The following is a 20,447-nucleotide window of genomic DNA, read 5'->3' on the forward strand; positions in this document are numbered from 1 at the left end:
TGGAGGGTTGGGAAGACGGCTGAGAGGATTGTCGGTTCCCCCCTGCCAAATCTGTGCGACATCCATTTAAGCCGTCTCCTCACACGGACCGTAAGCATCCAGCATAACCCCTCACACCCCGGAAAACCTTTTCTTCACACCCTCCCCCCCCCAGGCAGACTGAGAACCCTAGGAGCACGCACCAACAGGCATCGGAACAGCCTTTTCTGCAGAGCTGAACACAGGCTGCAGAACACCCCCCTCCCGCAGATACCCCGGGCCTGCAATAACACTCTAGACTCTGTGCAATAACGTCTGAGCAATTACTTTTGTATTCACTGCTCCCTATTTCTTTTTTTAATAATCAAGGATTTATTTATACCATGGGTAATATGTGTATTGTGAGTGAGGTGTGTGGGTGTGAGGTGTATGCATATATTAAATATTTTAGATTGTATTTTAATGCTGCAAACTGGATTGCTCCAAATAAGTTTTGTTTTAGATTATAGTACAGTAGGCACTCCTGTCAGATAGGCCTGTGTAGCAATATTCATTATACTAAACAACTGCTGTAAATCCTTAAATTAGTGTAATGTATTCTGTAGCAAAGGGATCTAACATTGCTAAATTCTTATTTAATGGCATTGGAGCAGCCTGCCAGGAAAATAAGAAGCATACATTAATATCCTGTAATAAATGCACTGCATATATATTTGTGTTCATACTGTATGTTTTAAATATTTTTGTATAAGTGGATGCAGATTTTGAATTCAGGAAGATGGAGACTGTCTGTGTGTCCATGCTGTTCTAAAGCTCTCTTCATGCATCTATGTGTCTGACCTCGCTGACATGATGGCATACTGGTCTTTGCCCATGCAGATGTCCCGTGTGATGTAGGCGTTGTTGTCACATGAGACCCCCGGGGCCGTGTAATTGGGCTGGCAGACGGTGAGGAAGAAAGGGGCGTGGTAACCAGTTGCTAACTGGATGACATCTGTCACCAGGGCTGTTGCCAGGAGACCGAATACATGAACACCTGAGGGAGAGAGGTAAGAGACAGAGATAGTAGATGAACAAAAAGCCCCTGGTGTTTTCTTCACTAGGCTATGAGCTGTTCACTTATGATTACCTGCAGGTGGGGATATAACAAAATAATTTAAAAAATGAGACTGAATTTGCTCCAACAACCGAAAGTGACACCTCAAGCCTTCAGTTTGATACCGTTTAAAGCTTTTCTGCAGACAGTGAAATTCGGCAAGGTGAATTAATTACTCTTTTCACTTCAAAGCTCAACGCCTGCCTCGAGATATTTCTCATGGAGCATTATATTAAGTCTATTTCTTTTCAAGTCATGTAATTAGCTTATTTCCCTACTCTAAAACGTGGAATCAAGTTGGAGGCTCAGCTGGTAAGTGAAGCAGTTTGTCTGAACCAAAACTGATTTCCATCTTAAAAAAACAACAGCATTTTGTTCTTTACGGTTAGCGGGTAGTTAATTAAAATGTTGACTCTGTTGTTAGCCTAAAGGATTACAGACAGGGGCGTCGGACATGTCTCCATCGGACTACAGATGGAGTAATGTTAATCTCCCACTGACCTTACTTTAAAGGATTATAACCATATGCATAAGTTGCCAATTGATTCAATTACACTGCATCAGGAATCACTTTAGTGAGGTGCTGCTTTTAGATCATGTCATCATTTAGATTTATAACATGTATACAAAATACAGTTGTGCTCATAAGTTTACATGCCCATGCTTAAGTTGACTAAAAAGAGGAATAAAAAAGTCATCAATCACATACCCTTCACCATACATAGAGATTGGCATGGGATACTTTCCATGAAATCATCTCTCAATGCAAATCAGACCGGCTATTAGTCTAACTAAATAAATCCTTGCCAATCTCTATGTGTGGTGAAGGGTATGTGATGGTGTGGGGCTATTTTAATTCCAAAGGCCAAGGGAACATTATCAGGATGCATAGTATCCTGATCCATGATATAACTGGCCTTTAATAATAAAAATCTGCCTGCCTCTATGGGAATATAACATAGGGGTGTGTGTACTTATGCCCCCTCTATTTTAAGGAAGAACGTTTATTTATTTACAAAAATTGGTGTCCTTAAAGGTTGGATTTTACCTCATTTTTTAATTAAGGCATTAAGATAAATTTCCAAAACATGATTTTTTTATTCCACTTTTTAGTGCATGCAATTTAAGCATGGGCATGTAAACTTATGTGCACAACTGTAAGGCTTTGTTGCAAACCGTATCAACCAATAGCCATATGTCAAAAGTTCCCTGAGCAAAGACTTAAACCTTATATTTGTTCACTAATTGTTAGATGCTGTAGAAAGTTACTGACCTTAACTACCATTTTTGAGCTAGTGATAACTCATAAAATATGAGAAATGAAACAAAATGCAACATAAGCATTTGGTTAAACGGACTTCTACGAATATGTTACACCCCATTCTGTGAAAAAAAACTCTGAATAAAGTCTCTCTCATCTATTTTAATTGGTATCATAAATTTCAATCAAATTGTTACACTGTTTTCCTTCCTGAAGATTTATCTGCATAAACCTACCTTTATTACTATTTTTGAACCTTTATTTATCCAGGTAAGTCGATTTCTAGGTAAGAGAACAATTTCTCATTTGCAACGACAACCTGTCACATTCACACAGTTACACACTCATACCAGGAAGCTGCCCGGTACAACCATGGTCTAATCTGCTGGCCACTGAGCAGCTCCACTGGAGCGGTTGGGGTTAAAGGCCTTGCTCAAGGGCACCTCAGTGGTGGTAACGAAGGAGGGACAAGCGCTGCTCTTTCACTTTCTGCACCCACATTTTATCCTGCCGGTCTCAGGATTGAACCGGCAACCTCCTGGTCCCCCCCCCCCAGGCCATCACTGGCCCAATCAATCTTCCCTTTCTCTGGTGCCTCTTTCTTATCCGTCTACTCTCACGTCAGCCAAGTGAGAACGTGAATATTCTTGTGTGTCTCCTTAAACCTTTAGATATGGTGAACTGTAGTCTGCTTTGTGATGCTTTCACAATCAACTCACAGAGGTCACGCCAGTAGATGCGAACCACAAAGCAACAGCGATCGGATTGTTTCATGACACTGAGAAAAACAGGCAAATTGAATCATGTGCAGACATGAGTCCGAACATGGCTTCTACTATAGCATCACACTTCCATAGTTCACAATTAACTTAAATACATTGAATAAGGAAAATTCAGGGCTAGTTTTAGATCAATTTTAAATGGCTCTTCATCACCAACAGAATAAACATCGGTGAGAAAATAATGTTGTTTGACAAACACTGCGGTTAATGAGTCCCTCTAAAAGATGGCCCCTGAGGCCAGCTTCATTACAACCATTGCTTTGTCCATAGCAACGGTCATGCACGCTCCAAAACTCCCTCCAAAAAGCCCCAAAAGGATTGGTAGTTGGACATACCGACAAAGCGCACGGTTCTGCGTAGGAAGGAGTTGAAGCTGCAGCCTCCAGCATTGATGCTACTCTCCGACTTGGGACACGTCTTCAGTTTGGACTGCAAACAGTACATCAGGCCCTCCCCCATCATAATCTACAGACAGAGAGAGAGCGGGGGGTAAAGTCTGTGGAAACTTGCTACATTTCTACTACATTTATGTTGTTTAGTGAAAAAGGTAAAGCACTGACACCCAAACAAAGCAAGAAAAAGACAGAGGGGTAAAAAAAAAATAGAGAGGAAAAAGGGTTACAGTGCTTTTAATGTCAAATCCCTTTATGTGATTGTCACGTACGGTGTGAGAGAGAGAGAGCTACGGAGGGAGAATGGAGGCAAGGTGCTATTGAATAGCGATCACTTCCAATCTGAGTGATGGATGAATGTTGGAGAGCTCTGCTCATTTCCATGCTGCTGATGGATTAGCAGTGTGTGTGTCTTTATATTGATTGGGGCGGGGGGGCTGGCGTGTTTGATTGTGTGTATTGGAATGTCAGGTGTACGTCTATCAATGTGTATCCATTGATTCAGGAGATATATTTGCTTTGTGACTGTTTGGAGGAGCTGCTTTCTGTTTGCCTATTTGTACACAAGCGGGTCTGTGTGATGTGTGTGTTTGTGTGTGTGTGTGTGTGTGTGTGTGTGTGTGTGTAGATCTCACAGACAAAACCCCAAACCCCAAGACATATTAGATTCCTAACCCTCTGAGACAAGATTTATCCTTCTGACTACGATATGGGAAGTTTTGTTCTTGTAAAGCTCCACCAGTAAACATTTTTACATTGTGGATCAAATGTTGCTCAGTGACAAATCCACAGGGAATTATTACTCAACAAGCTTTTTTTTACGCTTTAGGTAATACAAACAGCAAATGCTGCATTCATCAGTTCAGTTTCCAGTTGAAAAAAAAGATCTGGCAAACAAAATATAGGCTACCTGCCCAGCAACAAAATGGAATATTAGCGCCTACCTAGTGAACAAAGTCAAACACAGAGCAAGCTAAAGAACAAGATATTTTTCTCAAGAGCTGGTGGAGACCAAAACAGAGCTGATAAAAGAGCGTTTATTGAACTTTCATTCATCAGGTTTAAATAATTCTGTATGGAACTGAAGATAAAGCTCGGGATGCCTTCTGTTTTTCTTTAAGTGGCATTAGAGCTAAGCTCAGGGAGTTCAGCCTACCTGTAGCTCGGTTTGTGTTTATCTCTGTAGAACCAAGAAGCCGTTCCTTTTGAGAAATATATACAGTCTCCAGTGTTGACCCACATTTACATACAAAAGCATCAATTGCATACTAGATGTAACTGCTGTGTTTAAAATATGCTGTGTGTGCATTTAAACGGGACACTTATTAGTTTGATGTGCCTTATTTTTCTGATAATAGGAACATTTGTGAATACATATATTGTTATGTAAGAATCCATTAGATTAACTAGCCACCTTTAAGGGAAATATAAGAGCATATTTATCTACTTTTGAGGAATTTGGTACTTGGTTCCATGGAAGTCCATGAATGGAGCTAAAACCAGTCTAGCAGGTGATGTTAGACTAGCTTGTGATTGACTTACGGACGCTGCAGGACCAGCGAAGGCCAAACTCAGCAGCATCAGCAGAGGGATGAGCTCATCCCCCGTCTCCACGTACGGCATGGAGAGGTCACGGTCATGGCAACGAAAGCCCACCATCGCCGGGGACAACACATCTGTCAGCTCCAGAAAGTACAGGGACACCAAGGAGGACAGGACGATTGGGAGCTAGACAGTCACACGCACACACGCGCGCACACACACACACACACACACACACACACACACACACAGGGCCGCCACAAGCACAAGGACAAAGCAAAGAGTGAATAGCATTTCATATTTGGGTTTTATTCATCCAATGTTTTATCTCAGCTTTTGCCACAACAACTGACACACACCTTCAAACACACACACACGCACACACACAAGGGATGAATCATAATATTAGCTTGTGAAAAAAATCAAACTCTGCTTTCAGTAGGGGTCAGATGCACGACACACAATCAACATAAAACTCACTGCTAGTATGACTAGATAGAGCAGAAAGAGTGATTCAGCTTGTGGTCGATTCAGTAGACGTCACGTTGACAAAGCATTGCTATATTAAAAAATGGTGATTCATCAATAGTACATACCTCTACAAAATAAAAGCATGGCAGCAGCGTCATGCTGTCTTTGGGTGGTTTCTTCTTGGCTTTGTTTTTGGGGGACGTCATCTTGGGGTGGGACCAGTCACAGCCTGTTGGGATAACAGATTGCAAAGAAATGTCAGAGAGGAGGCTTCAGAACACTTTAGTGGATTTTCATCATCTATTTTGGATCCGGCACCGTCAGACACCGCCTACCAAGAGCCTGGGTCTGGACAAGGTTTTCCTCACAACCCGAGGTATCCCCTCAAAGGAAGCTGTACCTCGCCACTGTCACTCTAACAAATTGCTGTTGAGGAAAATACTGGAATTGTTGGGTCTTTGTAAATTATAGAGTGGTCTAGACCTTCTCTATCTTTAAAGTGTCTTGAGATAACTCTTGTTATGATTTGATAGTATTATATTATATTTCTGTAAGCATCTAAAAAACTTCTGTCAGGGTTGGACTGGATCTGATGAACACACATTGGTTCAGAAAGTTTTCAAAGGTGGGTTAAGCCCATAAGTTTATATTTTACAGTGCACACATTAAAATGCATTAGTTTAAAGAATGAGACCTCTTGTGTAATCTATTCTGAGCAAATTTGTCAAAGTGTTGTTTGCCAATGAGGTGCATTATTAGTTTTTGAACACCCAGCACAGAGACAAACACACACAAGGTTATTAAAAAAAAAACATGGGGGAAATCTACAAAAAGATATATGAAAGTCCAAATGAAAGCTTTTACTGTCCAAATGGTTTTCACAAACTAAATGCATCTTCCTCACAAATTCATAGACACACACACACGCCATCAGTAACCTGTAGGCGACCAAAAAGGCCTGAGAGAGAAGTAAGAGCCAAGGGCACGAATGGAAAACTAAACAGTGTTAAATATTCACAGCTCTCCCCAAAGCTCCCTATTTTTCTCCTTTCTGCCTGTTATTCTTTTTATCTCTACATCTGTCCTCTACCCATTTCCTTCCTTCTCGCTCCCTCAATCGCACCCTCTTTACCTCTCTGTGTCCCATTTTACTTGTCAGTTTCCCAGTCACCTTCCATCTATCCCTTCCTCTTTCCTGCCACTCTGCCTTCATTTAACACTCTTCTCTTAAATTCTCTTTTTCTTTCTATAATTCTTCTTTCTCCCAACATCCACGGCTGTCCTGATATCTAGGTTTGCTTTTGTTTGGTCAGCGTAGACTATATAATATAAATTACATACTAATGAATGTGAGGATCAGTTGTGTCACTGTGTACTGAAACCGGGTGCACCTTGTGTCACAGACCTGCTGAACCAGCTAAAACAAATTACGCTATTTAGAATGGGTTTCAGTGGAGACTCTTCGTATCCCATTATTGTGTAAAGGACATTTTCTACTCGCAATTTCCCTCTTCTTTGCAGACAAATTGACAAATGCAAGGCAGATTGAATGTGAGCACAAAATCAGCTGATCTGACGCCTCGATTCCAAAAATACTTTGCCTAAAGAAACTCGTTTTGCCTGAACTCTGTCTCGTCATTTCTACCTCTTTCTGCATCCTTCTTCTTCTCTCTCTGTCTCTCCATATCATTGTTGTGTGCTCTGTTTACTTTGCTTTGCCTGTTTCTCTCTCACTGGCATTTTCTTTGCCTTTCTCTCTCTCTCCACTGTTTATCTTTTCACAGCATATGTGTCTACCAATCCCTTTCTCTGCTTTTTCAACCTTTCTACACCTTCTCTTGTCATCCGTCCTTCCGTCTTAACACCTCTCTCTCAAACCTCTCCCCCCTTCTTTCTTCTCCTCCATCCTCGCTTTCTATCTCTCTCTCCCCTAATATAAGAGGGCCTAACCCTGAGGCGGTGTACGACACAGAGTATCAAAGACTTCTCAGTGTAATTTACATGACCGCTGGAAATGAAGAGGAGAGGAAAGGAAAGGAGAATAGAGGAAAGGAGAATAGGAGAGAACTGGGGACAAGATAAGCGGAGATCAAAGACACAAAGAAGAGGAATGATTTTTTTTGAAAGCGGAAGAGTGTAGCTCCAGTTTGTTTATATAGCATGTATGTGGCTGGTAGTGCTGGTGGGGGGGGAGGGAGGGGGTGAGGATCTGAGACAGAGAGGATATTGGGATGGGTGGATTTCAGTGTAGCCAAAAGCAGCTTAGGAAGACGCTGGGTCCTGGGTCTCACTCTCCCAGCCGCTTGGTCTCCCAGTGACCTACTCCAGTCACCACTTAAACCTCATCACACACACACACACACACACACACACACACACACACACACTTACTCTTTACTGAAGTACGCTAGTAAGAGGCCAGCTTATCTATCACACCAGCATTTGTCCTCTGGGCACGATGTGTGACGGCAAAATGTGTGTGCTGTGTGCTTGTGCTTGCAAACATCATGGCAGTGTTTGCATGTATGTATAGTTTTAGCATCTGTATGTGTTTGTGTGTGTGTGTGTGAGTGAGTGAGTGAGTGAGTGAGTGAGTGAGAGAGCGAGAGAGCGAGAGAGAGGTGGATAGAAACAGTCTGTCAGTCTGTTGGACAGCGAGAAAGCTACAAGACTCAGTGACACAAGATACAAGAAAAGATACAAGACTCGGTGACCACCAACACAGGCGTGGGGGTGGAGGTGTTAGAGACAGACTAGTATAGGCGAGGAGTATTGTATGGTATTGCACAGTACAGTGTGGTGCAATGTGTTTTTTGCACGCCAGGCTAGTTGTTGAGCAGCGTCACTGATTATGGATGATGATGATATGGGGTCGTATAGTTTGAAACATTCGTACATATAGCTACAAAAAAGCAGTGCACTGAAAGTGTATTCCACGTGTTTATTGCTGCATGCACTACATTCACTGAAGCTGAATAAGGGGGCTGTAGTCTGCGAAGGGTGGAGTTTGGGGTGCAACGCATTCTCGTGGACGGGGTGTTGTGATATTGTACGAAAACTTAGGCATAACAATACAAATGATATCCTACGAAACTACGCCAACCGCCAGGCTAGTCACGTAACAACCTGTCACATGACAGTTACATTTAGCGTTCTTTACAATTAAATTTAGCTGAGAAAATGTTACTGGCTACAGGGCACCGTGAGGATCCTGGCCATTTCAGCGGCCGTTGCCGTGGAGTTTAGCTGACAGAAGTGGATTGTTTACCCTATAGTCTATAGGTAAAGGTGCTTTTATTGTCATATACACATACATTAACCCATCCCTCAAGGGAGCAGTGGGGGCAGCCAATCACAGTGCCCGAGCCTTGATCAAGCGCACTGATTGGAGAACCTAATACATGTTTTTTGATGGTGGGGGGGAAACTCAAGCACCCGGAGGAAATCCACGCAAACCTGGGGAGAACGTACAAATTCCACACAGAAAGGCCCGGAACGACCTGGATTCGAACCCACAACCTTCTTGCTGTAATGCCACCATGCTACCCTTTTTATCATTTTCTTTTAACGTATAGCATAGCATAGCACTAACATAGATCCAAGGTGTCTCCCAACATGCCATATCATATCATACCATAAACATATTCACAGCAGAATGCAGGGTAAAGTCTAAAGTCTGTTCTCATGATGAACTATGGCCAACAAGCATGAACTTCATGATGAATTAATGAGGTGACCATAATGTGTAGCAGTACAGTTTATCCATTTTCCATCCACCATGTAGCTACTCATCCATTAAGAAAGTTACAGCTCTATAGCTGCAAATCCAAGTCCACTGCAGGGGCCTTAACAGCCAGAGAGACATAAAGGGCCATATGCTCGACCTACTGTGGAGAAGGCTTTAAACAACTCTCTCACCTACCTTTACACTGACGAAAACATGGGTTTAAGCTGGTATCAGCCCCACTATCATAAATTCAACAAGCATGAACATGCAACCATCATAATCATTGTTTTATAAAACAATGATTAAGATGGTTGGAGTGATGTTTTCCTGAACATGCATTTAGTTTGTAATTGCTGTTTTCTCCTACTGGTGGTCAGATTAGATTTTTAGAAGCTATCACAATGCCGTATATCTGGCTATTGAAAACATCGCTGTTACTCCAACACAAGCAGAAATCAGCAGATTGCGTATGAGATCATGAATTATGAACGTGAAAACCATGTGCTGATTTCCCCCATGCTCGCCTCTCAGCTTGTGCCAGGAGGAGCTTTGGGTTGCTGGGGGATGCATGCGGGGGAAGAGAGCCACAATACAACCGGACAGCCGGAGCACTCACCTCTGTCCCGGGGGCTCCGTGAATTCACCGAGTCCCGTCGCCCCCTTCCCCCCCGGCGTGGTCGTGTGTGCTGCTCCAGTTTCGCGGCGCACCGTCTCTTTAATCCATCTCCAGCGACTCCCAAGTCACCCCGAAATCCAAAACCCTCCACTAATATTTAGAGAGCGCTCCGGTGTGAGGCTATTCTGGGATCACTAAAGGAGACTGGGAGAAGGAGGTTGGATGGGAGTAAGTGGGGAGACATGCAGAGGAGGAGCACGGATGGCGCGAGAGAGAGAGAGAGAGAAGAGGAGAGAGGAGAGGGATGGTTGCTGATGGTGGAAAGTCAAATTTGCGGCACTTGCTGGCAACGCGTTCCTCCTTTCTATTTCCTGGCTTTGGATAAGTGAGAAATTCACGTGCGTCCAGCCGGTTTCTCCCCTTTACTCGCACCTGCAAGTTTTCTCATTTTCCATAGAACGTATAACACGGATACATTTGGTATTCCAAAAATAGATTATTTTCTATGCAAGGCATCCGTCACACGATTTTCGGGTACGCATGCAGCTTTACTGCGTGCACATACACACACACACACACACACACACACACACACACAAAGGCATAGGGGGCGAGCAGGGTTGGGAAGGAGGATGATGAGGAGGAGGGGTACAGGGGGAGGAGAGAGTGTGGTGAGTGCGCTTATGGTGGGGGGAGGAGACAGCCTGGTCCACACACACACACTTCTCTCCTCCTTTCCCTGCTGAATTCCTGTTTCGGGGCTACCGCCGCGAGGCGACCGAGACAAAGGGGAACATTTTGGAATATGTGTGTGCACGTGTGGAGTATACGCCACCTGCGCATGTGTGCGTAAAAGCGAAGGGAGCGGTTTTAAAGATAACCTCTCAATTATAAGCAGGAGCTCAATTTCATTGTTATTATGCTACTGGCTCAGCACCAGATAGGATATGCCTCGTTCAAATACCATCAGATTCGTTTGTTTGAACCTTAACTTATTTTTCCTTCCCAGGGATGATGGCTGTCTCGGCCTTTGTTTACTCTAGAGGGGTGTGGCAGGCGTTTGACCACTGTGGTGCATTTGGATTGTGCCCGGAGGAACCGCCACAGAGCCGTGGACACGCGAACGCACCCTTTAAAACTCCAAATTCACATTAGTCAACATTAACAGACACCTCGTGGTTTCACTGACTCATCATGAATGACATTGCAGTACTTAACATAAAAGAGTCGGCTGTGCGTGCACGTGTTGCGTTTGGGGCACATGTACACTTCTGTGGTTGCTGAAGATGTTCTCTGTGAGAGATCCATATATTTTGCTCCCACGGTTATCAATTCTTAATAAGGGCTTAAAACTGAACTTTAACATCCATTTAACATTCCTGTATTTTGCTCTCTACATTTTCTTTTTCATCACTCATGTCAAGTAGCCTATTGTTATAATTGGTTGTTGTGACACATTCAGGGACACTTGCAGCAGTTATCTGTGCAGACTAATTTGAGAGGGTGCAAAGCAGGAGGAAGCTGCCTGCTGACCAGCCTCCAATGGTTTTACACTCATTCATATATTTGCACACACAGGAGCACCCCCACCCCCACCTTCCCTCTCCTCTTTCTCAATCCCTGTCATTTGGCTCTGTCTCTCTGCTCCATGCTAGATGAATGGGGGGCGCCCCATTTAGTGTTGATCCTGTCTCCGGTTGCCAGGGAGTTTCTCTGGTTCTCATCGGGTACTCCCTCGTTTCTGACTCCCTCCCCTGTTCCCCTTCCTCATTCCCAGCCCAGAGCCCCCACCCCGACAACATCACGCACACACCGCCACCAACACCCTACCCAAGGGTTGGTCCCAGCTGGCAGGAGCTAATAAACTCATCACTCACAGTGCCTGGCTCCTATTTACCTACTACACAAAGCACTATAGAGAGGGAGGGAGAGAGACATGTGAGGTGGATGAACACTGTTCTCTGCTTCCCACAGACTACTCAACATGGTTCATTTGATCCCAGTAACAGTACCTCTGAGATGCAAAAAGCTCCACAATTGTATTTTCTTTAATACAGAATCAGTGCATTATCAGCACTCTTCACCATTAACCGCAGTTGCATGGCAATTGATTGCCGGAGGGATGTACATTGGGGATTCTTAAGTTTGATTAAAATTCTTCTTGACTGCTGTTCACACATGTGACCCAATTACTGAGCCTGAGCAAAAGGCCGACCACATTCAGACACCCACACGTAGAAACCCATGCACATATAGTCAATGCAGACTTCCAGGCTGAGGCAGTGGAAGGCACACACTTCACATATATGTTGCGTGAAAGCATCTGGGTAGATTTCTGCATGTCACCACATTCACCCATCCACCTATCAAAGCCCACACAGTTCTGCGACTGGATTCTGATTTTTTTTTTTTTCCAACAACCCATTCAGTGCACCCCATCACCTGACAAAGAGACCGTATATTTTATTACAAAAGGAGAATCCAACCATGTGCGAGTGCAGGGAACATGCAATTGATTGGCTTTATCACCGTGAGATTATCTTCATTTTATACAGTCTGGTCAATGCACCGACACTAAATCATCAGCATGCCTCTCTCTCTCTCTCTCTCTCTCTGTCTCTCTCTCTATGAACAATAGCTCATGGTATTTTAAAAAGAGTATTCATTTTACTATGACTATGTGGTTGGGAAAACATTCCACTGCAATATGTAATAACACCATAGATCAATACAGACGAAATGTGTAACAATGATTTGTTCTGCCATGTTATCTAGGCCACCGCCTCATGGGGTGACTGACTAGCAAATATACTTGTCACCACACACACACACACACACACACACACACACACACACACACACACACACACACACACACACACACACACACACACGCCTCCGTCTCACTCTGAGTAAAATTATCCATAATGTGATTCTCGGCAGGTATCTCCACTCCACACTCTATGTTCATGTGCCTATTGGGACAGGTTCAAGTGCCTCTGTGTGGTTGAAAGCTGTCATTACATGACAAGCTAAACATTAGCGTTATACCCTCGTGTGGAGTAGTGCATACACTACCCTCCTAAGTGGCCACAGGAACACAGGCATTTATCTCTGAGTTTGTGCCACAATGAAGCAACCACACCTGCAATCCCACACTTTACTTTGACTGAACCTTTCTCTAATTGTAGATCATATATATTAATATGCTTTTGTAAGACTGACTAGTTAGTTACAATGGAATGAAGTAATTAATTGAGAGCTTAAAAAGTATTCAAGTTTAATCCCTTTTCTGACAAAATAAACCAACCTAACCATCCATGAGTCGCACAAAGACTGATTGCTTAAGTGCTCCATGGTAACACTTTGTTATAGTGGGTGTAGATTTACTCATTCAAGAATAATAATGATGTATTCTGGATTGTGTTGCACTGTGCATTTCACTGTGCAGCACTATTTTTCTGTAGATGTAGTTGACTCTAGTCCTATTTTGTAAAAAAAGTTAATATTTTTATTTGTTTTACCTACAATTGTAAGCTATAATCACAAGTCTTTAAAGTTAAGTTAACTTAGGAGCTGCTACAACTTCTCATCTTCCTCACTAGAGGTAATGCTACACCTTTATTGTGCAACTTGCTGATACTGAAGCATTAGTGCGGAGCAGAGACTTTGCCCTTTGGAAACTGCGTTATGCAGGTTCTTGAGCTAGTAAACAGATTGCTCACACACTACTGATTCAGTACTTTTTTTTCTGCTGGAGACCCAAGGGGTGCGTTTTTGCAATACTTTTGTGGGACCAGACTAAATACTGACGGCTGTGCTTAAAAAATGCCGATCTTTCAGCCCCCTCTGATCCTCACAAGTGCTACACTGAGCAGTAGCACATCTTCACATTTTTAAAGTTGATGAGCAATATTCATTAACAGGTGTGGGGATACATGTCCAAATCCATCTTAAAATATAAGCTACATGATTTTGCCATGGATATGGACAACAATGCAGCTTTAGAAAAAGAAAAAAAAAAGATTGTTGAAAAAAATGACATATTATGGAGGACATTGCTTTCCCTCACCGTACCCATAGGATAGTTAGTTGTGTTAGTTTTGATCTGTGAGCTATTGCATATGAATGTATTGTGGTTTATTTGTCTCAGGTATCCATCTTTCCTTGTTTTTGAGTTTCATTATGATTAATATTTCTTTTGAATCTTTTTTTGTCAGCAATAGGTATCGTGCACCTTTAAGAAGACTTTACTGGGATTTGCCTTTCTCACACCTGTGTGAATAGTAGTGTTGGGGCAGATATGCCCTGTTTTGCACCCTTGATGAGGTGAGAACTTGGAATGGTTTTGATCTTGCACAATTAGCCAAGCTGCCGTTTAATATGCACCTAATAACACATTTTAAATTGGCGCTTTTGACTTTCACGCCAGTGACATTTGTGGGAAGTTTGTGTCTTTGTACTCACGTATGAAGTGGCCTTGACAATGAAAGTCTATCTGAAAAAATCATTAAAACAACATTTGAGTTAATGACCATGCATTAATGCAATGAAATTAGTGGATTAATGGATTTTAAATGGATTTGATGGAAGCCAGATTTATCAAGTGATTGGGACAATGTGCTCATCTTGGTCACTTACAGTGATCCTAGGAGGTCAAAGCTGGAGTTGCTGCAGCTCACACTGAAAATATGAGATAATGCAAGTAAATAAGTATATAAATGTTTATTTCAAAACATGAGAATGATCATGATAAAATTCAATAATATGCTTATACAATTTTTCTTTTATAAGGGGTCAATTTAAAAGTATTTGTTTAAATATCCAGTACCACAAGCTCTTTCTCGTCAAAGACCTAAAATATATATTTCTTCCTCATAGACACCATGGCATGTCAACACAACCACTTCACACCACAGCAAAGTTTGAAAGGTTTAAATGTACATCAGTACCATTATAAAGTTCCGTATTAGTAGCATCACTGTCTGGGTCTCGGACCTATGGGCCAGTGAAATTCCCAACGTCTTATTAAAGTGTTCTCGCACAAGATTGAGCATCACAATACTATTAGGAGACATCGCATTGTATAACGCTGGAGTGATTTCATGAAGGCCTCATTTCCCGAGGTCCTCTGTTGTTTCTTGAGAACAACCGCACAAAGTGCTTCTCACGTCTGTTATATTTCTTTTAGCTGTTTTGTTGGAATAAAACATCAATCCATAAACTCTCCATTGTCCATAGCCGCGGGAAGCAGGGAGGCAGCTCCCTCTGCTGGTTGACTGAATGGAAGTCCCAACAGTCAACCTGTCTTCGTCATTGACATGGGGGACAAAACTCACTTCGCTTTGTCTTAGTAGAAGGCAATAACTATAATGCTTTATCTGAGTGGAAACAGAGTAAAAGAATACATCTATTTGAATGATTAAAAATGATAAAAGCACAAGGTCTCACTTATCATTCCGATCTGCAATGAGCTAGGGAATTGTAATCAGAGTGAATTCATGAGGAATACAATCACTGAGCAAAAAATTGTTGCCAGAATTATGATACGTTCCTTCAGTCGTGAATACGTTGAACAAATTCATTCCAAATGGATGGCACTCGTTAACTGGCTAGAGCCACAATTATAAGCAGATATATGCAACTGTTTGGAGCCGTTTGGGGATTTAGGTTGATAATTAAAAAGATTCAGCGAAATGACTTTGAGATTTTCATTTTGTTCTGTAGTTTTACAGGACTTTATACAAGCACATTGGATTGTTAAATCATTCCCAGTATTAACTGCGTGAAGGTGACCTTAAGAGTCACCATCGTTGAAATGATGCCACCAAGACATCAACCGCAGCACTTTGGAAAATGAGTTTGGAACACTGAACATCAAATAACACTTGCAACTCTGACCCATGTTGCTGAAGCTACTGATGGACACATTAACTGTAATGTATTCCTGCATGTACGTTAATTGGATGGGTCGGACGTGTTTCTGCCCCCCCCCCAAAAAAACCACCCTATACAGAAAAAAGGCCGGGATGTAAAGAGTCCTGGGGTCTCATTTATAAACGTGGCGTACGCACAAAACAGGGCTGAAAATGTGCGTACGCCACTTCCCACGCAAAAGGTTGTGATTTATACAAAACAAGCTTGACGGGAGAACGTGTGGCCCTCCACGCAAACTCTGGCCCCTGTGTACGCACGTTTTGGAGACTATGGGAATTGGTGACGCAGATGGTGAGGTGGTGAACTGATGTCAGACTGTAGAAAGTACATGTGGGAATAATGATTACTCTTAATTTTTTCAAGTATTGATCCCTCACACACGTTTTTTCTCTCTATATTTAAATATATATTATAATCTTCAACTTTATTCAAGACTTTAGGATATAATATAGTTCAGGTTAAATCTTATCATATACCTGTAGGTTGGGTATACATACTGAAGCAGTCCCCAAGTGCCGTGATGCCTGTGTAGTCAGGTTTCCCTACACTGTGCGAGAACAGGTTGAAATCATAGTTTGATTTGAGTTTTTTTGCTTTTTCTCCACCAGTCATCATGATTCGGCATTATTCGGCATCACTGCCAGGGTCATTAACATACTTAGCATTCACAAGGTGCTTTGTGTTGACTATTTATGGTTACGAATGGGTGTGTACAGGGCGGGATAAGAGGCAGATTCACGTACGCACACTTGTAAGTAACATGTGATTTATAAAGGGAACATGGTTTACAGATGTGCGTATAGGCTACGGTTCTGTAAATCTGACTTTTTTCGGCGTATGCCATTTTGGGCTTTTGGGCGTATGTACATTTTTAGCAAGGATCCTACGCACAGTTTTATAAATGAGACCCCTGATGTTTATGGGTGAAAAGTGGTAGATATGCTTGATCCTACATTTCCCTATATGATCTTTTTATAACACTTGATGTGGACGAGGGTTAAACCAACTTAATTTACCCACTTTTACGTTTAAGTTCTTGGAAAGTCATGTTGTGTCCAAATGTTTATTTGTCACCAGGGATTATTTTTGTTAGACTTGAAGCTCATTTCAGAGCCACAGAAGCCATCATACTACTGTTTCACAGGCTGAGTTGTACCCTTCATGACTATGTGTAACACTGGAGTTGCCCTTTAAAAAATACTGTCGGTGAAAACCTTGTGTTATGCCCATCACAACACAAGGTGAAAATGAGGAAAACTATTTAAATGGTGTGGCACTTTAAGTAAACTTTAAAATAAACCTAGCAGCCAAAAAATGAGCTGGATGCGTTATTTGGGTCTAAATGGCTTGAATCCATTTTACTGCAACAAACTGTTCTTCGTTTATGTGCACTTTCCTGCCTTAATATCCTTTTTTATGCAGAACCCAAATCACAGGGGACAATTACCCTCTTAAATGTCTGTCTGGAAAGCGCTCAGTTTACTAAAAAGACCTAGTTTGACACATTTTATGAGGATGGGATTTTGCTACAAAAAATATTCAAAAATGTGTTTTTTTGGACAAAGCTGTATTAGTGTTGTAGTGTTAATGGCGGGACAATGCACACAATGATACAAGGTATCAGCACACAAAAGACTTTTTATAAATATTTCATTGGATCTTTTGGTACACTGATTTAGGGCTGTACCACTCTTTTTTCACAGTTTTCTTACTTTGTCATTCACATTATTGGGAAATTGTTACTTGAATTACTCAAAATATATATATATATATTTTTTGCATCTTGATCTCGGGCTACTGGGACACAGATGTTGCGTCTGCATTTTCAAATAGTTCTGTTTGCGGGTTTTTTTTTTTTACATCAGGCTAACAGATTACTCCTGTGCTCTTGTCGCTGAAGTCTCTATGTGCTTCTTTGTGTAACGGGCCTTATTTGCATTCAGGTGATAGTCATGTGTTTGTCAGACAGCCCTGATTGGCAGGTCCTCATGTGAACCCCCAGGTCTCCTCAATAAACATGGTGGTTTTAGCATTGCCAGATTACCCATAATCCCGTGGCTAATCCCATTTTCTGACCTTGTTCTTCTGAAAGTATACTGAGATTTGACTGAAATTATATTGGCTTTCATTCCAAAAGATTACATTGCTTAATTATGATTTCATGGATAATATAGACATTTTACAAGATCTTGAATTGCAGTTAATGTTTTTTTAGTTGTAATTTTAAGCGAGCGTGGAAACAATTCAGAGTGTGAAAATTATTAGGTTGCAGTAAGTAATGGTGTGAGTTAACACATAATGTCATTTTTTTTAGCAAGCGTCCCCTAAACTTAACCCATTCCAACAAAGCCATCTTCCCACGGCTATGCAAGTACCAACTGTACTACTCCTTTTTGTGATCCTACACACCAGAGGCTTCAGAAAGACAATCAAGTTCCACTGCTTAAACTTGATTGGTTGGCTTTTGTACTCTCCAAAGTGTTCAGAGTGCGTGATAGGTTAGCCATCTGTCTGTCCAAGCTAGAAGTGTTCCGTGATTGGACAGTTATGTTTCCAGCCCCTGGCTGGTTGACTTGACTTCGCTCCAAACTGGTGCAAGTGCGTGATTGGACAGTCCTTTCTCCCGTCAAAGTATTAACAGACCGTAACTGGTTGGCTCTCCCTCTGTCCAAACTGTTCACTGTGTTTAATTGGCTGCTTCTCCGGTGCTCCAGGGTCCCAGGACCGCCTGATTGGTTAGCCCTCCCTGTTTGTTGATTATTCAGGGTTTGCAGTTGGCTGGTCCTGTCTCTCTCAGGGAGCTTGGGCTGAGTGGAGCTACTTCTGTCTGTGTTAATAGTCTGTATCCTCTGTCTGTCCCTTTCCCTCTCCAGACTGGTATCCCTGCGTACAAGTCCGCTCCTCTCTCTCTCCAGGCTGCTCTGGATCTCTGCTCTCCTGGCCAGAGCCTCTCTCAGCTGGGTGCGGAACGTCTCGATCTTCCCCTGCAGGTCGTGGAGCTCCCCCTCCCATAGGCTGGTCTGAGCGGCCCTGCTGCCCAGGGGAGTGAGCACCAAGCCTGTGGAAGCCAGTGAACAGACGGGGCCCCCGTTAGCATGGAGGCTAATTTGTGGAGGGGAGGTAAGACTGCCCAGCCCCCACCCTCCTAACCCGAGCCCAGGACGGCCGACCATACCAGGCCTGCCGCGCACCGAGGCGGTGTGTGTGCGCAGACGGTAGCTGTGGAGGGTTTCCAGGTCAAAGTGCACGCGTTTCTCCTTGGGCTCGTGGGATGGTGAGGAGTTGCAGGTGTCTCCAGCTGTTGTGGAAGCAGGGAGGGACGTGGGAGGAGATGGGGGAGGAGGCTGATGCTGTTTCCTGTGTAGGGTGCAGTTCTCTGAGATACAAGAGGAGGGGCTAGTGAAAGAGAGGAAGATCACAGCAAAGGGCATATATCCAGTGAGACATACTGTACAGCAGTATACAAGGATACATTTTCTATAAGCAAACTGCAAACACAAAATATATATTGTTTATATAGGATTATCAAGTGTGGACTAAGCAGTACTATCTGACAAATGATGCAGGCAGAAGAGATTCCCAGACCCAATGAGATAAACCAACAACATCCGCGTTGTTATGACTTTGTATTAACATCCACTTTGTATATATATATATAAAAAAAAAAATCGTCTGTAGAGAGCTTCCAGTAAGGCATTTTCTGTACTGTGGTCTCTGTGTATTCATCATAATGTAATTAATCTAACAATCTCATCTTAACAAGTCACTCTGTCATGTGGCTATTTCAATCCGTTTCTAATACAAATTGAAAAGTTGTTTTAAAGAAATTAATTGAAATATTGGGAGCTTATTTGCCATCTTTCAGAAAGTTGCTGAGAAGACATTGAGTATGATTATCAGGCTTGTGTGCAGTGCCCTAATTCAGGTGTTATGACATGAAAAGTGGCATTGCACAAGAGCCTGGAACCTGTGAACTGTGCCACCCCTTTAGACACATCCTTGGCTGCGAGGCACATTTTGTTACCTTTGGACAGAGCCAGGCTAGCTGTTTCCCCCTGTTTCCAGTCTTTACGCTAAGCTAAGCTAGCCGGTTGCAGGCTGTAGCTCTGTATTCACAGTACAGACGTGAGACTGTTTCCTCATCTAACTCTCAGCAAGAAAGCAAAAAAAAGTTTTATAAAAGTGTCAAAATGTTCCTTTACTTTAAAACTGTTAATGAGTTAATTTTTTGGAAAAATTCTGAATAAGGGAAATTTTTTGAGCCGTCAACAAGAAAGTTGGAATTTGGATTCTATAAAAAAACTTGGCCCCAAAGTAATTCTGAACACGGTATTGATTAGGGGTGGGGGATCTATACAGCATAGTATCGCAAGATTTTGAGTGGCAATACTGTATTGATACAGACGCCAAGAATCAATCTTGTTGGTCAGTTTGTCTGCTTGATAATCCTATTTTGCTAGCCTGACGTCGTCATACTCAGATTCTAGTCAGAATCTGAGTCTGAAACTGCTCCATTGGGCTGTGACTATGGGGCGCGTTTCAACCGAACCAGGACAGAAAAGGCCTCTGCACTCAATTGGATAGACCTACAATCAATCAGAGCAACGGAGTATGCAATGTATGTTGACCTTTTGCCGAATCCCG

At 42.5% G+C, this 20,447-nt stretch overlaps 2 protein-coding genes across 5 annotated transcripts in view; both read right to left on the bottom strand.

Moving 5' to 3' along the window:
- Positions 1-10,430, bottom strand: part of plppr3a (phospholipid phosphatase related 3a) — a 39,119-nt gene extending 28,689 nt beyond the window's left edge. The window contains exons 1-5 of the mRNA XM_032500528.1: positions 9,867-10,430; positions 5,649-5,752; positions 5,053-5,238; positions 3,454-3,583; positions 820-1,015 (exon numbers count right to left, since the gene is read on the bottom strand). Coding sequence (XP_032356419.1) covers positions 820-1,015; positions 3,454-3,583; positions 5,053-5,238; positions 5,649-5,729 — 593 coding nt within the window. The 5' untranslated portion in view covers positions 5,730-5,752; positions 9,867-10,430. The remainder of the gene's footprint in view (positions 1-819; positions 1,016-3,453; positions 3,584-5,052; positions 5,239-5,648; positions 5,753-9,866) is intronic.
- Positions 10,431-16,635: 6,205 nt separating this feature from the next.
- The window catches only part of grin3ba (glutamate receptor, ionotropic, N-methyl-D-aspartate 3Ba), a 113,509-nt gene continuing 109,697 nt past the window's right edge, over positions 16,636-20,447 (bottom strand). For 2 of the 4 annotated variants that reach the window (XM_032500525.1, XM_032500523.1), the window contains exon 12: positions 16,636-19,199. In XM_032500525.1, coding sequence (XP_032356416.1) covers positions 18,233-19,199 — 967 coding nt within the window. In that variant the 3' untranslated portion in view covers positions 16,636-18,232. The remainder of the gene's footprint in view (positions 19,200-20,447) is intronic. The other 2 variants (XM_032500524.1, XM_032500526.1) reach the window with 2 other exon arrangements.

Source organism: Etheostoma spectabile, chromosome 20 (assembly GCF_008692095.1).
Source record: "Etheostoma spectabile isolate EspeVRDwgs_2016 chromosome 20, UIUC_Espe_1.0, whole genome shotgun sequence".
NCBI lineage: Eukaryota > Metazoa > Chordata > Actinopteri > Perciformes > Percidae > Etheostoma > Etheostoma spectabile.